At 36.0% G+C, this 15580-nt stretch overlaps 2 protein-coding genes across 2 annotated transcripts; both read left to right on the forward strand.

Moving 5' to 3' along the window:
- The first annotated feature begins 825 nt into the window (after window positions 1-825).
- On the forward strand, window positions 826-6079 carry LOC110731736 (COP9 signalosome complex subunit 1-like). The gene is made up of 6 exons (XM_021911631.1): window positions 826-1408; window positions 2797-3117; window positions 3943-4059; window positions 4149-4234; window positions 5229-5463; window positions 5610-6079. The coding sequence occupies exons 1-6, from the start codon at window positions 1013-1015 to the stop codon at window positions 5784-5786; spliced, it is 1332 nt and encodes a 443-aa protein (XP_021767323.1). The 5' UTR covers window positions 826-1012; the 3' UTR covers window positions 5787-6079.
- A 3292-nt stretch (window positions 6080-9371) lies between these two features.
- Window positions 9372-15139, forward strand: LOC110731737 (probable methyltransferase PMT13). The gene is made up of 7 exons (XM_021911632.1): window positions 9372-10066; window positions 11106-11309; window positions 11401-11611; window positions 11704-11965; window positions 12182-12556; window positions 13398-13493; window positions 14668-15139. The coding sequence occupies exons 1-7, from the start codon at window positions 9632-9634 to the stop codon at window positions 14879-14881; spliced, it is 1797 nt and encodes a 598-aa protein (XP_021767324.1). The 5' UTR covers window positions 9372-9631; the 3' UTR covers window positions 14882-15139.
- The last annotated feature ends 441 nt before the right edge of the window (window positions 15140-15580 follow it).

Here is a 15580-nt window from a genome sequence, read left to right on the forward strand (position 1 = left end):
AAGAGTTTTTGACTATAAGTTCCCTCCATTTCTTTGCTATAAGTAGAAAATGCTTCTTGTAATAAAATTTGCCATATATAGGGCTTCCTTCATAAGATAAATTGTCTCAACTTCACCTATCCTTAATAGAAAAGGACAATTGATTAATATAAATCTTCATTAAACAAGTAAAAGAGTCCATTAATTTAACAATTTTCATTTCCATTATATTCCCTCTGTTTTTTCTATAAGCTAGAGTTGGATTTGCACATTTGTCGAGATACAATTTTGACCATTAATATCTTCAATTAGAGGTTAGTAAAAATTATGAAAAAATTAATTTATAAAAGTAGACATTATGGCAAATCCAGCAACATATTATATAATCATATTTATATATTATATATTGGTAAAAAAATTAAATCAGTGATGACATATAAATACTGAAAAATTCTAACTCTAACTTATAATAATAATAATAATAATAATCTTTAACTTTGATAAATTCCTAGTGATCCCGGTATTTTTTATCCAAATAAACTTCAGCTCAATTTGAATTTGTTTAAAATTTTGATACTAATTCCAATATTCACTCTGTACTTCGTGTTGGATTGTAGCTTGTCACAAGTATAGGTGTCAATACGGCTGATTAGGATGAATTAGGTCAGGTCTTTTTAGATCAAATCTTATTTGGGTTTGGGTCATGCAAAATCACTGCATCTATATAAGTCAAAATTTAAATTGGGTTACTTTCAAATTAGATTGAGACATACGAGTATTAATTTTTGACAGATCTAGTATCGACTTGACTCAAAAGGTTACACGTCTGACGTGGTGTAATCTTTTTACTCCAGCCCAAAGAGCTCACCGTGTTTCTCCTCAATTGTAGATGTAGAACTCCACACTTTCTGTAAACCGAGAAACACAAGAACACAAAAACTCAATTTCTCGCTAAAACCCCTTTCTCTCTCATCCTCACCCCCAAATTGATCGCTAGGGTTTTTCTCATTCCAGAAAATCCCCAAATTCATCAATGGAGAACGACGAAGAAACAAGTTCAGGTCAGATGATGGACGAGATCTACGCCAACGGTGACGATAAGCAGCCTCACAAACCAATCATAAGCAGCGGAGAACAACTCGACGTTGAAGCCTACGCTTCTCTCTACTCTGGTAGGACGAAGATCATGCGGCTATTATTCATCGCTGATCGATGCGATAGTAACCCTTCGATGCAGCTCGAAGCCCTAAGAATGGCGTATGATGAAATCAAAAAGGGTGAGGATACACAGTTGTTTAAGGAAGCGGCGCAGAGGATTGATAATCGATTAGGGCCTAATTATGGCTATGATTCTTCCTGGATTGAGGCTGTTGAGCGTCGTGCTGAGCAGAGGAAGGAGAAGCTTGATAATGAACTCAATGCTTATAGGGTATGATTTTGTGTTTTTTGTTTTGGAATTGTGAATTGATTTTTTGATTGATGAATATGTTATGATTAGGTTTATGTATTTGGAATGTTGAATTATAAATTTGTGTGATTGGGAATTTTGGGTTGGGGGGGAGTGTGTGACTGTGTTCTTAGAAGTTAATGTATGACTGTGTGAGGTTGTAATGATGAAGTAATGGTTATAATTCGATTCCCGGGACCTCGGTAGTGAGGGACTTAGGGTGGTTGTTGCGGTTTCTTGGTGGTATGCTTTGTGCCTTTGTGGTTGGTTAGGGTGTACAAAGTTTATAATTATCTAGAAGTAACCTATTACTTATACCTCAAGGAGGGATTGGAGAAATGCTTCTGAATGATAGGATGGAGAGACTTTGTAATTACGAGCAATTGCGAGAAAAGCATTGCTTTGGTTAGGGCTATAGACCTATAGTCTGTGGAGCTTTGGTATTTATGGACCTTAGGTTTGGCTTGTGCAATACTCGTGTCAAAGGAGGTTTGATTGCTGTTATAAAGTTGGATTTTTATTATTTTGTTGAACATGTAGTTGCGCCTTTTATTTTAGTTTCGTTGATAATTGGTTTTTGTTTTATTCCAGTTGCTAGTCGTTGCTAGTTTGACTTGAGGAGGTTCACAATTGAGTTCTTTAATTAGTAATGGGCTTATTGATTCATTTTGTAATAAATGTTTGAGATTGGTGCTGTTCCATAAAGCTTTTAGAAGAAAATGTGATAGATTAGGGATTTATTGCTGGTGGGATGGTGGAGGTAGGAGAAATGAGCGTGTGCCGTGTCCTCTATCTAGTTCCATCTGTCCATTTTGAGATGGGCTTTTGTGAATGGTGAATTCTTAACTAGTCAATTAATCCGAATCTGATAAGATGTTATTGGACATGTGGATCAGTTTTGAGCCCTTGTGTTATACGGAGTACTTTTTCTATTAAGTGACTAATAGTTTTTTTTTTTGTATGTTGTCTTTTCTAAATTTTGCCTTCTGTAAGTTTGTGAATCAATGGAGGTCTAAGATTTTCTTATGCCTTTTTCAAATGCTTTTTCATATGTTGGTGTTTATAGCTTCGAACTTTGTACAAAATCTGGATGAAGTTTATAACTTTATGTACTAGGACAGCTCGAAACAATGATTTGTTTTGTTTGATACAGTTATTTAGTTGTATAATTGATTGGTTATCCTTTTTTTTGAGAGAAATTGATTGGTTATCCTGTCGACTTGCATTTAGATTTTTCATTCTAGTACAAAACTGATTTAAGCTCTCCAGGTGCACTTCTTATATAACAGAGATCTTTATCTAATTACTGGCTAGTTATTTTGTTTCTTCCTTTTGGCTTATGCTAATTCTATGGCCTTTTGTTTGTGCAGACAAATTTGATTAAAGAAAGCATTAGGATGGGATACAATGATTTTGGCGATTTTTATTATGCTCATGGACAGTTTGGGGATGCCTTCAAGAGCTACGTTCGCACTCGTGATTACTGCACCACTGCAAAACATATTATCACCATGTGTTTAAATGCAATTCTTGTCAGTATTGAGATGGGTCAGTTTTCACATGTTACAAGCTATATAAGCAAAGCAGAACAGACACCAGAGGCTCTAGACCCTGTCACTATTGCGAAACTTCGTTGCGCAGCTGGATTGGCTCACTTAGAGGCTAAAAAATACAAACTTGCTGCCCGCAAGGTTTGTTTTCTCTAGTCTCTTTATTAAAAGGGAGCAATTGCTTTTGAAAGTTCTTTTGCAGTACTGCTTATTTATTTAAACCTCTGCCTTCCATCACTCTGGATTCAGGAGGGATGTAGATAGTGTAGTCAAACAGTCACATGGAAAGATATAACTATTGAGTTTAGCTATTCTTGGTTATAAAAGTCTGATTTCCAAATTAATTTTTGTTCATTGTTGTGTTGTTGAATTATTTTATGTCTAGGCGTTGAATGAAATGGCTGAGGTAGAAAGGTGCCACAATGCTTAGTTTTTTTTTTTTTTTTTTTTTAAAAAAAAAAAAAATTAGTGCTTATGGATGGATTAGAAGTTTAGATGTGCCTAAATCTGAGGAATCTCGTGACAAGACAAGCAAAACATCTGATAGGTTTAGTGCGGTATTGTGTAATTCACTAATTCTTTGGTGTGCCAAGACAAGATGGTTAATGTGGAAGTTTTGTTATGAATGAATCATTATAATAGTGGATAATTTGTTCTTTTTTTTTTTTTTTTTTTTTTTTTTTTTGGTGATGATTTATGACTAGTTTTCCCCCCTACAGTTTTCTTGGTGTTTGGTTGGTCTTATCTGAATTCATTTCTTTCTGAAGTTTGCTCATTCTAAAGCAGATCTGTGATGTTTATATCAAGTTGTAATATTCTTCTTCCTGCATTGTTATTGGCGTCCTTGTCTGACATTCTGACTGCTAATTTGCACACATGGTATTTTAGGTCTTATCATGCATATTTGGCAAAACTTTGCTGCTTGCTTAGCAAGTTCTCTATGTTGACGCGCTGATGTTATTGCAGTTCTTAGAAGTTGGTCCTGAGTTGGGTAATAATTATTCTGAAGTGATTGCACCACAAGATGTTGCAACCTATGGTGGACTCTGTGCACTTGCTACATTTGATCGAACTGAACTCAAGGCATGTAGTGAACATCTGTCTTTCTGATAATTCATGTTTTCATGTTTGCTACTATTAGAGTGTTATTTTTTATACTTGGTATCTTGCAGAATAAAGTTATTGACAACCTCAACTACAGAAATTTTTTGGAATTGGTTCCAGAGATTAGAGAGCTAATCAATGATTTCTACTCAAGGTAATTGAAAAAATAATATATATATATATATATATAGGGATTTGCTAGAATGAGGAATGAGAATATGAGAAAGCCAGTTAAAAACTGCCACGTATCCCTTATAAAGTACAAAGTATAAAGTACATAAGAAACGAATATTTGCTTTTTAAAAAATTAGGAAGTGGGACATGTGCCAACTTTTAAGTGGTTTTCTCATATTCTCATTCTCATTCTAGCAATTCCCTATATATATATATATATATATATATATATATATATATATATATATATATATATATATATATATATATATATATATATATATATATATATATATAATAAACCCCTTTTATTTTCTTTATTAACTGTGGAATGTTCTTCTTCCTCATTCATCTGTTGCTTCTTCGGGCTATCTTTCAATTGGTCATTTCTTATCTTAGTTGTTGAATGGGTGTGTGTGGTGATTTAATTTCTTTTGATAAGGATTGAAATATGATGCATTCTACTCCTCCACACACAACTACCCACCAAAGCATGCAGCCTTTGGCCTGCCTGAGTGAGCTGGCTTTTATTTTGTGGTATTTGGTCGGACACTAAAGGATTCTTATTTTCATCTGTTTTACAAAATGCAAGTACTTGAACAATGGTGCGTATTGATATCAACAGATAGTGTTCAGTTTGTGCTGGAATTTTTTGTAGATATGAATTAGGTTGTTACTAATTGTTCTGGTCTGTTGTGAGAAATACTGATTAAAAAGCATAGGGTTTTTTTTTTTTTTTTTTTGGGGGGGGGGGTGTGGGGTTGTATGTTTGCATATATTGCATACTTTATTTGTGGAAATTGCATGGTTGACCAAAGATGAATGTAAATCACCATTTCAGTGGAGAAGCTCTAGATATAGTCTTTATTAGCATCTTACTGGTTGCTCTGAATTCATGACTAAGCTTTTCTAACCTCATTTTGTGATTCAATGATGTTGAAATTGTTGATAACCTAATATGCTTATTGTCCCAGCCGTTATGCATCTTGCCTCGACTATTTGGGAAATCTCAAAGCCAATCTGTTGCTTGACATTCATTTACATGACCATGTTGAGACTTTATACCAAGATATTCGTCACAAGGCGCTCATTCAATATACACTTCCTTTTGTGTCGGTGGATCTGAACATGATGGCAAATGCTTTCAAGACAAGTGTGTCAGGCTTACAGAAGGAGCTTGAGGCTTTGATTACAAACAACCAAATACAGGTATTCTTCTTGCTTTGCTTTCTGCATTGTATAACTGGACTGAGAATTTATGTTGAAAGTTGTAAAACTCAAGCATTCATATTTTATAAGCTGCCTAGTTTTAATTACTTATGTTGATTGGTATTGATTGTTAATGTTCTATGCAGGCTAGGATTGACTCTCATAACAAAATCTTGTATGCACGTCATGCAGACCAGAGAAATGCTACTTTCCAACGTGTGCTACAGACAGGCACTGAATTTGATCGGGATGTTAAGGCGATGTTGCTCAGAGCAAATATAATCAAGCATGAATTTAATTTGAGGCAGACAAGAAAGATATGATCTTTGTTTTAAAAAAAAAGAAAGATATGATCTAGCGTTTTTCAACATTGATGGGCCGTTAATGAAGTATGGAATACAGAAGCATTTTCGAAGGGTATTCAACAATTGAGGATTTGAAATGTTTCTGCTTTGCACAGTTCTTATTTTGCTCATTTTGTGCATACTTGTACACTTAATTTAGTAGGCGAAGTTTAGATATTTGCTGGCACCCCACCCTTCTGTTTACGAGATCAGTAGGATGATATTATTATGAAAATAGAAGTGCTTATTCATGGAGATCATTTCTTTTGCTATCTTTGTTTGATTTCGTGGCAGCCACTTCGCCCACTATGCACGGTCTGTTTTGAACTGTCAGTTGGATTATATAAATGAGAAAACTGTCATAATAGATACTTCGTTGCACTTGATGGCAGTTTGCCTTGGCTCCTAGTTTGATTGGTAGGGGTTGCACATCCCCAGCCAAAATTTGCGAGGAAAATAATCGGAAAATGGTCATTAGCGAGGTGTAACCATAGATGACTTTGCAATGATGTTATATTCTTATGTAATGCATCGTTACACTACGCATGCTTCCCGTCTTCCTTAGGCCCAGCCCATCACTTTACTTGTGTCTAATGTTTGTGCATGGTGCATGCACGTTGTGAAGCATAACATGTTACCCCAATTCCCAAGAGGTACTTGGTACTTAAATGAATTTATATGAACATGATAACGTTTTCAATACAAATTTAACAATTACTTCGTATGTAACTAGCTCGATTCTACTCTAAATTTAGCCATCTTTATTATGACAAGTTGGCATGCATTTTGACAAGAAAGCATATTCATTTTTTATGCATTTTGCGCATGTTTCTCGAGATTATATTATACATTATTGTGTGCTATATAATTCTTATATGAAATAGCTAACTAACAAAAAAAAAATGAAATGAAATGGATCGGATTAAAAATTAGTTCACCAAGGTTATTCTAAATTTGAAATAAATCAAAATTGTCAAGTATTTGTCAAGTAAGTTGCTCAAATGTTTGAGTATTAAGTCTTTTTTTAGAAAGACGGGCCCGAGAACTAATCAATAACATAATACTAAAACAGACACCAGGAATGAAACTGTGTCCTGTTTTTTTTTTCTTTGGAAACCAAGCAGCCGAAATTATATTAAGCAAGATCCTATTCCGTCAAAGTTTGTAGGCTTTAAGGGAAAGGACCCAAACAAACGAATTCGTTACAACTTCTTAAATCCCATCTAGCAACGAGATGGGCAAGAGTATTACCGGCTCTTTTAACACGAGCAATAGAAAAAGAAGAAAAAGCATTAGCCAAAGACAAAATATCCTCAACTAGCAAGCTAAGTGGATCAAAACCCAACACCTTCTGACCCTTGAGAAAACCTTCAAAGCATTATTTTTAATCACCACATTGAAGAAACCCAATCTAAGTGCCAACTGGACACCAAAAATACAGGCAGCCGCTTCAGCAAGATCACTAGGCCACCCTGCAGGCTCTCGTCGCACAGCAGCTCGTATGTTGCCCAGTTCATCCCGAATCACCACACCTAAGCCAGTCGTATTGCCCACATGAGACGTCACAATTCACTTTCACCAAGCCATGGCATGAAGGAGACCAAGCATTCCCTCCAAGGACCGGGTTATTGACAGCAGGTCTGAACACCTGTGTGGCATATTCAGCATACTCATCCACCTTCTTGATCATATTGGACGCAACAAGCACAGGGCAGAAAATCTCAGCTTCGAAGGTGGTTTTGTTTCTACACCACTAGGCAGCCCATGATAGTGTAGCCACCCTAAGCAGATCCTTCTTAGAGGTATTAGCAGCCAGCCAGGAAAATCTTGCACAAAAATTTGATAGAGGAGCCTGATTAAGAAGAGCACCAAAACTGCTAACACCCCATATCTTCAATCAAAGCAAGCATGAATAATTGATTCCACATCACAGCACCCAGGGTCTTGCAACATATGGCGATAGTGCAGCCTTTCACGAACACCCAAAAAACCTTTACAAGCCCTCCAAAGGAAATGACACAATTTAGGAGGGCCATTTGAGGTTCCAAATAATATTCCAAATATTCATACCTTGCTGTGAGGACATATTGCCTAATCAATAACCGGATCTCACAGTATACTCTCTCGTGTTTGAAGGCCACCAAAACATCACATCACGATGGCAGCGTTTAGACAAAGGAATAGAGAGAATTAGAGCTTGGTCAGCAGCCGTAAAGTTTGCTTGCAACACCTCTAATGACCATGAATTAGTGCCATGATTAATCACGTGTAAATTCAGGTCACTATCTGGCAGGGGAGTAGGCACCAAAGCTCAAGTTCTACCGGGCAGCCACGAACTACTCCATACATTGATATCACACCCATTCCCCACTCTCCATTTTAAACCTTCAAGCAAGAGTGATTTGGCCCCCCCATATACTTCTCCATGTGAAGCTCGGATCATATGTTTAACTTCATTGATATGTTTAATGTTTTTTTTTTCATTAAACTTGTAATGCTTTTTTTTTTGAATAAAAAAACTTGTAATGCTTTATACTTCGTATGCTATTATTATTATTATTTAAAAAGAAAAAAATTGTACGTACGAAGCGATTGTTTATTACCAAGAGACTGTTTATTTTTAATCCTTCGTGGTTACTCTTCTTATTTACAATCTTGTCATCCTTTAACCGCAACTATTGTTAAGGTTTTATTAACTTTTGAACTGTATATTTGTTTGATGGCACATAAACAATACTATTTAACTGTGAATGAGATTCACTTTAAATACGGAGTGGTGATATTTGAGCAAATGTTATCAAGAGGTATAAAGAAATTAAAAATCCTAAAATCAAGGGAAATCTACGATAGGGATATTAATTAAGGGAGGGAAAAGAAAGGAATCTAAGAGGAAATATATAACTAAATGGTTATTGCTTTAGTATTAGATATAGATATTAGATGATAACATCACATTAAGGAACTTACATCATTAAGTTTTAAGTTTTTAGCTGCAACATTTCACATATTATTAATCTTTATGACCTAAGCTTACAAAAAAAAAAATCATTTGAAAAACACCACACTAGAAATATTATACGAAATATTATTGAAACATGCAAATCAATTAAGAGTTCTAAACTAACAATCCCTTCTACAAAGCCACCACATAGGCACATAAACCAAATAGTACGTTTTGAAACTACAACCCAAATTAAAGGTATAAACACAAGCCAATATGAGCTAGTCTTTTCGCGCGTGTAGGCTACCCTACTCTATCATAAAAGTTGATATTCATATGAAATGATGATTTAAATTACTGATTTCATAACTCTTAATTTATTCGGTTATACTTATAAGAGTACAAATGCGGTTAAATTGAACAATTATGACAAAAAAAATACACTATATCTTTGAACATTGTTATAATTTGTATATTGCATTTATACAAATATAATTATATGACATTTATTTTTTTAAATGTAATCTTTCTACAATATTTTTTTTACTTTACAAGATCTTAGTTTTTTTTTTTAAAACAACAATTATTTATTTATTTACTTTTATGAAGCTCAATTTTTTTTTAATTTTATCCTTTCTAAAATGAAAAAAGATTCGAAAAGAAAAGAAAAAACCGGTTACCAGGAACAGCCTGCCGCCAATCTCTCTCTCTCTCTCTCCTCCCCACTCCACACTTCACTGCAAATTCCCTTTTCTCCGCCATTTTCACACTTCACATCACATCAATTTTCCCCCAAATCTCATAAACCCTAAATCCCCTCAATATGCCCTATTAATCCTCAATTTCCCAGATCTAGCTCAATCAACCCAATCCCATTTCAATTATGGGTCATCTAAATCTACCCTCCTCCAAAAAACCTGCAAAACAATGGAAACTTCTAGACTTAGTTACCGCCTTCTTCTTCGGAATCGTCATCCTCTTCTTCCTCCTCATCTTCACCCCTCTCGGCGATTCCCTTGCTGCTTCTGGTCGTCAAACGCTGCTTCGAGCCTCCGCTTCCGATCCCCGACAACGTAAGAAGCTCATTGTCTCCTTAGAGGAGACATCCTCCGGTGGTGGCCACATCATCGATACTTGTCCGGCGGAGTTTGTCGATTATATGCCTTGTGAAGATCCTAAGAGAAATAGTCAGTTGAGTAGAGAGATGAATTTTTATAGAGAACGTCATTGTCCGTTGCCTGAAGATTCTCCGCTTTGTTTGATCCCTCCTCCTCAGGGTTACAGAGTTCCTGTTCATTGGCCTCAAAGTTTGCATAAGGTTGATTTTCTCTCTCCTCCCAATATTTGCTTTTGATTTGTTTATGTTTTGGGATGATTTGGTTTTATAATAATGTTGAGCTGATTTTGTTTTGTTGAATAAAGATGGGGTTTTTGTGAAGTGTTGTTTGTGGATTTGGTTTTGATTTAGTAATTATTGGTGAATAATGGTGATCAAATTGTTTATGATTGGATAGTGTAAGATACCCTCATTTGAATTGAATGATGTGGAGGGTTTTGGAATAAACTAACTGATTACATAGGATCTTTAGTGAATTCGCAGGGTATTGTTAGTTATGAGAGATTAAGAGAATGTGGTAACATCTTTATTACCGGATTTAAAAACAGTGAGTGAAACTCCGTGGCATCCTTGGGGTGGTCTCGTAGTTACTATGGGGTGGAGATGATGGGATCGGTCCATCGATTTCCCGTCCTTTTGCCTCGAAGGGAGATAGTGCTCTTGCCAACTTGATCCTCTTTCCTGGATCCAAAATTAGGGAAACCTTGCAGAGCCACCGACTCCAACTACATTCTCAGTGATAAAATGACTGCTAGATTGAGAGTTACGGTGGAGTTGTTAGTGTAAAGTAGTTAGTTACTGAGTCATACTTTCTAGATCATAGGGTTATGGGTAGGCAAATTTGATAAGAGTATTGCATGTTACATGGGTGCCTTGTTGATACAATACAGTGGATTGATGTAATGGATAGAGGTGTTGCTGGCTTGTTGCATAGTTGCTGGTTGTTACTACAAAGATAATGATGAGTTGATGATAACCTAGTTTCATGGATCACTTGAGGTCCAAATGTAATTAATTTATAAACTAGTAGAGAGGATTTTTTGAGGTTCCTTGGTGAAAATAGTGTGGACAAAGGCTAAGTAGATGTAAGTGGTAGTTGCACATGTGATGAAACTACTGCTATTGATGCTTGGACTCTTCATTACTCATATGCGTGTTTGGAGATGATTTTCTAGTATCATATTTTTATTTTTTTTGACCCAGATTTTCTAGTATCATTTATTGTGCTGTTGTTTTGCAGATTTGGCACTCAAATATGCCTTACAACAAGATTGCTGATAGGAAAGGTCATCAGGGGTGGATGAAAAGAGAAGGTGAATACTTCATCTTTCCTGGTGGGGGAACAATGTTTCCTGATGGAGCAGTACAATATATAGAGAAGCTTAAGCAGTATATTCCCATTTCTGGCGGATCCTTGAGGACAGCTCTTGACATGGGCTGCGGGGTACGATGCTGTTGATTGATTCATGCTTCCGATAATATAAGGGGAGGTTTGTATGTATGTATGAGATTAAGCAGCTCCTTTCTTTCTACAGGTTGCTAGCTTTGGGGGTTACCTTCTGTCAGAAAACATTATGGCTCTCTCTTTTGCTCCTAGAGATTCACACAAATCTCAAATCCAATTTGCTTTAGAAAGAGGACTACCAGCTTTCGTTGCCATGCTTGGGACACGTAGACTACCATTTCCGGCCTTCTCATTTGACTTAGTGCACTGTTCGAGATGTTTGATCCCATTTACTGCATACAGTGAGTTCTATGTAACATGTCACCTAATTCTTCATGCCCCTGTTTTTCCTTTCTGCAACCAACTGATCTAATGTGGTTATCTTGGTTTGCAGATGCATCGTACTTCATTGAAGTGGATCGCTTACTTCGTCCAGGGGGTTATTTTGTAGTCTCTGGCCCTCCTGTGCAGTGGGCCAAACAAGACAAGGAATGGGCTGATCTTCAGGCAGTAGCTAGGTCATTGTGTTATGAGCTTATTGCTGTTGATGGGAACACAGTCATCTGGAAGAAGCCCACAGGAGATGCATGCCTCCCTAATCAAAATGATTTTGGGATTGGTATGTGTGAGGAATCTGATGATCCAAGTTATGCATGGTAATTTGACGAAGGCAATGTGTTAAGTTTTGGACTTCATGACTGAAAATAGATACTTCTCTTTACTATGATAAGCAGTGACAAAAACTAGAATAAAAAGAAAACATAGTTGGGAACCATCCTTGAATGGCTTACTTTTTTTCTGTCTTCACAGACTCCAGGTAGTCTTTTCTTCTGGGAAAAAAAGTGATTCTGATGTATGTGGGCTTTCTGCAGGTACTTCAAACTGAAAAAATGTGTGAGCAGAATGTCTTCTATTAAAGGTGATATCAGTGTTGGGGCCATACCCAAATGGCCAAAGAGGCTGACAAAAGCTCCTACTCGTGTTACTCAAATTAAAAATGGCTTAGATGTATTTGAAGCTGATGCTAGGAGGTGGGCAAGGAGGGTTTCTTATTACAAGAATTCCTTAAACTTGAAGCTAGGGTCTTCAGCTGTACGCAACGTGATGGATATGAATGCATTCTTTGGTGGATTTGCAGCAGCTCTCGTATCTGACCCTGTGTGGGTAATGAATGTAGTGCCTCCACATAAACCTTCAACACTAGATGTGATTTATGACCGAGGCCTTATTGGAGTATATCATGACTGGTGAGTCTTTGTGGCATATTAATGATGTAATGCATTATAGATTCTGTTGCCTTAGGAAACCAGATATATGAGCTGACTTCTCATACTAAAATTGAACTGGTCAATTGGTCACATCACTAGAAAGTTGGTGGTGATTGCTAAAAGGGGAAGAGAAAGACGGATGAATAATGAAATTTGGTATAGATTCCTTTTTTGCACAAGATTAAGCTATATGGCTTCGATGTTATAGGGAAAATAGCAGAAGCTCACCCAGTAACTCATCCTACCTTCCTGAAAAGGTTTCGAACATGAATTTTTGAGTTTTAGACCATCCACTTGATTTTTCCAGAATCTAAATGATGCAAAAATTAGGTCTAAATTAAACCATTAAGTTGATCAATGGTGCTAAAGTACTTCAAAGGTTTCGGTACATTTTGTATTTTTAAAGCCATGCCTAGGTAAAGCACATTATTTAGACTTATCTACTTATTAGACATAAAATGCAGATTATGTAAATACTTGGACTTGTTTTAAGGTTCATTATAAGTCTTGGGGTGCCAGATGCTTAAAGACTACTTCCTTAAGGTGGTTCTCCAATGCAAATATTTTGCAAATTGGTCATATCTTGTTTGTAGAAGGAAGTTGTCAAGATTGAATTCCTCAACTTCTTGGATTGCTGGCCAAATAGCAGAAGCTGCTTTTTTTTCTTTTCCCCAATGCACTCATTTATACAAAATCTCTCCATGCATAAATTTGGGCAAGGATGATCCTAGTTTATTTGATAATGCTTTTTTTAAAAAAGTAAAATCCTTGTACACCTTTTTGGACCTTTTGAACTGATACATTTGTCTGATGAAAATAGGTGTGAGCCTTTCTCAACTTATCCTCGAACTTATGATTTTCTCCATGTATCTGGTATTGAGTCACTATTAAAAGATTCGGCATCAGGCAAGCAAAGGTATGGTCATTGGCTGCTTTGTACTTGTGGTTTTTCATCCATTTCATTTTCAACTTATTCATGGCTATCATGCTGTTGATGTGTTGTTCATTGTAAATGTCATCATGGTTTACATAAGCTTCAATGCTTCATAACATATTTGATTCCCTTTTTGTTTCTCTGCACATTCTTTGACTTTCTAACTGAATTGACTACTATGGTTTGAGCATTCATCCAAGATTTTCAGGGCATGAAGAATATACTTTAGATCTGAATTGTAGAATTCTATTTATGTTAATTTTGTAATAGGGTTGCTGTTGAAAGTCAGTGGATATAATATGTGCTTACTGAATTATTAATTTGTGGACTTTATATTTCTCCTGAATTTATTCCTATTAAACTCGGACCTTGTCAAACATTTGACTAATAGAAATCCCGGGCATACTCTATTTACACTAGTTTGTGAGACTCTGAGAGTCCTGCAATCCTGCTAGCAGAGCTAGTGAGAAGGCTTTTAGATGGTGCTCCTTCTATCCTGAACAGCACTGTACTCTAACCACCTTTATCTCTATACCTTCCTCTCTCTTAATCTTCATTCCCCATCTCAATACTAACCGGTATCTGGGACGAAGGAATATAATACAGATTTTGTAATTTTATTTGAGAGGTCCCAGAATTTTGAAAACATGAATAATAGATTGGCTATAAAAAAAAGTGTATTTTCTTACATTGTTTATATGTCTAGTCATGACTGATTGATGTGATCTTAGTAGGCTATTGTTGGAAGATGTTTATGTCAACTAATTTCACTAATCTGCACACAAGATTTTTTAAATATTTTAGAAAATTCTAACTCGAATCTTGAATTTATTGCTGGTTTGCTGAACCTATTATGGGTTGGCCTTCTAAAATTGACTTCGGTAGTCAAAAACAGTGATTGATCTCTAATTTGGCTTGTTGTGTTCCTCTGTTTACACAGATGAAAGAAATTTCTAATGTTTGTTTTCAATATACATATGGTTGCTTTTACATTGCTTCATGTGATATAAAGTGGTCTGTTGTCCTCTAGAAGCAATAATATGGAATTTGGCTTGTTATGTGTTCCTATGTTTACACAAAGGAAAAGGATTCCTTGTTTGTTACATAAAACTTTTAGGAAGCTGACAATTCGTCTTTTGCCGTTGGCCTGTTGCAGATGTCACCTAGTGGATGTGATGGTAGAGATGGATCGGATATTACGTCCAGAGGGAACGGTGGTCGTAAGAGACTCTCCTGAAGTCATCGACAAAGTAAACCGCATTGCTCATGCAATGAAATGGACTACCAGCATCCATGAAAAGGAGCCTGATTCAAGCGGCAGGGAGAGAATTCTCGTGGCCATCAAAACCTTGTGGAAGGCAGAGCATTGACACAGATATAGCAACTAGTCCCTGTAGTGTATCATTTTTTTTGAGAATTTTCTGTTTATTATGTATTTATATCTATATATCTTATGGCAAACTTGCAATTCTATGCACAAAAGTACATCCATCCAACCTGACTGCTAAACATTTTCGCATTTCTCCCTAAATTCTTTTACTGTTTAGTTAGTGTTATGTAGGGTTATAATTGAAGGAAGATATATAGTCCCATTATACAGGAGAAAGTTGATACTCCCTTTGTGTTCATAATCGTGTCTATGCTTGTCTCCTTTGATCGATATTCTTAGACATTATATAATACTTAACACTTTGTATTAAATTTATAACATGATGATCTTGGAAAAAATTGTTCAAGTTTGTCCATCAATTATACCCTCTAAGAAATTTAATGTTACATATGAGTAGTAATTCTACATTTATACTCAAATGTAACATTAATGTATGGAGACCTGTTGTTTAGAAGAAGTGTAAATGCTCATTGGGTTCATTTAAGACAAAATGATGTACTCCCAAGTCCGAAGGATATTTTGAAGTAGGGCTCTTTGGTTCCCCTTCTCGTCATCCCCTTTTAGAGACTCTGCTAACTTAGATTGGGTTGATCCGTATAGGGTTTCGACCTGGTAGTCAGAGTCTCCTCTTTATATATCAATATATAATGTATATTATGAATAAGTCAACACTGAAAAG

Source organism: Chenopodium quinoa, unplaced genomic scaffold, assembly GCF_001683475.1.
Source record: "Chenopodium quinoa cultivar QQ74 unplaced genomic scaffold, ASM168347v1, whole genome shotgun sequence".
Taxonomy (NCBI): Eukaryota; Viridiplantae; Streptophyta; class Magnoliopsida; order Caryophyllales; family Amaranthaceae; genus Chenopodium; species Chenopodium quinoa.

Coding starts and splice junctions, on each gene's coding strand:
- LOC110731736 (XM_021911631.1), top strand. CDS start 1,013: ATGGAGAACGACGAAGAAACAAGTTCAGGTCAGATGATGGACGAGATC. Junction 3,118..3,942: donor ACAAACTTGCTGCCCGCAAG/GTTTGTTTTCTC, acceptor ATGTTATTGCAG/TTCTTAGAAGTTGGTCCTGA. Junction 5,464..5,609: donor TTACAAACAACCAAATACAG/GTATTCTTCTTG, acceptor TGTTCTATGCAG/GCTAGGATTGACTCTCATAA.
- LOC110731737 (XM_021911632.1), top strand. CDS start 9,632: ATGGGTCATCTAAATCTACCCTCCTCCAAAAAACCTGCAAAACAATGG. Junction 11,310..11,400: donor CTCTTGACATGGGCTGCGGG/GTACGATGCTGT, acceptor TTCTTTCTACAG/GTTGCTAGCTTTGGGGGTTA. Junction 11,612..11,703: donor GATCCCATTTACTGCATACA/GTGAGTTCTATG, acceptor CTTGGTTTGCAG/ATGCATCGTACTTCATTGAA.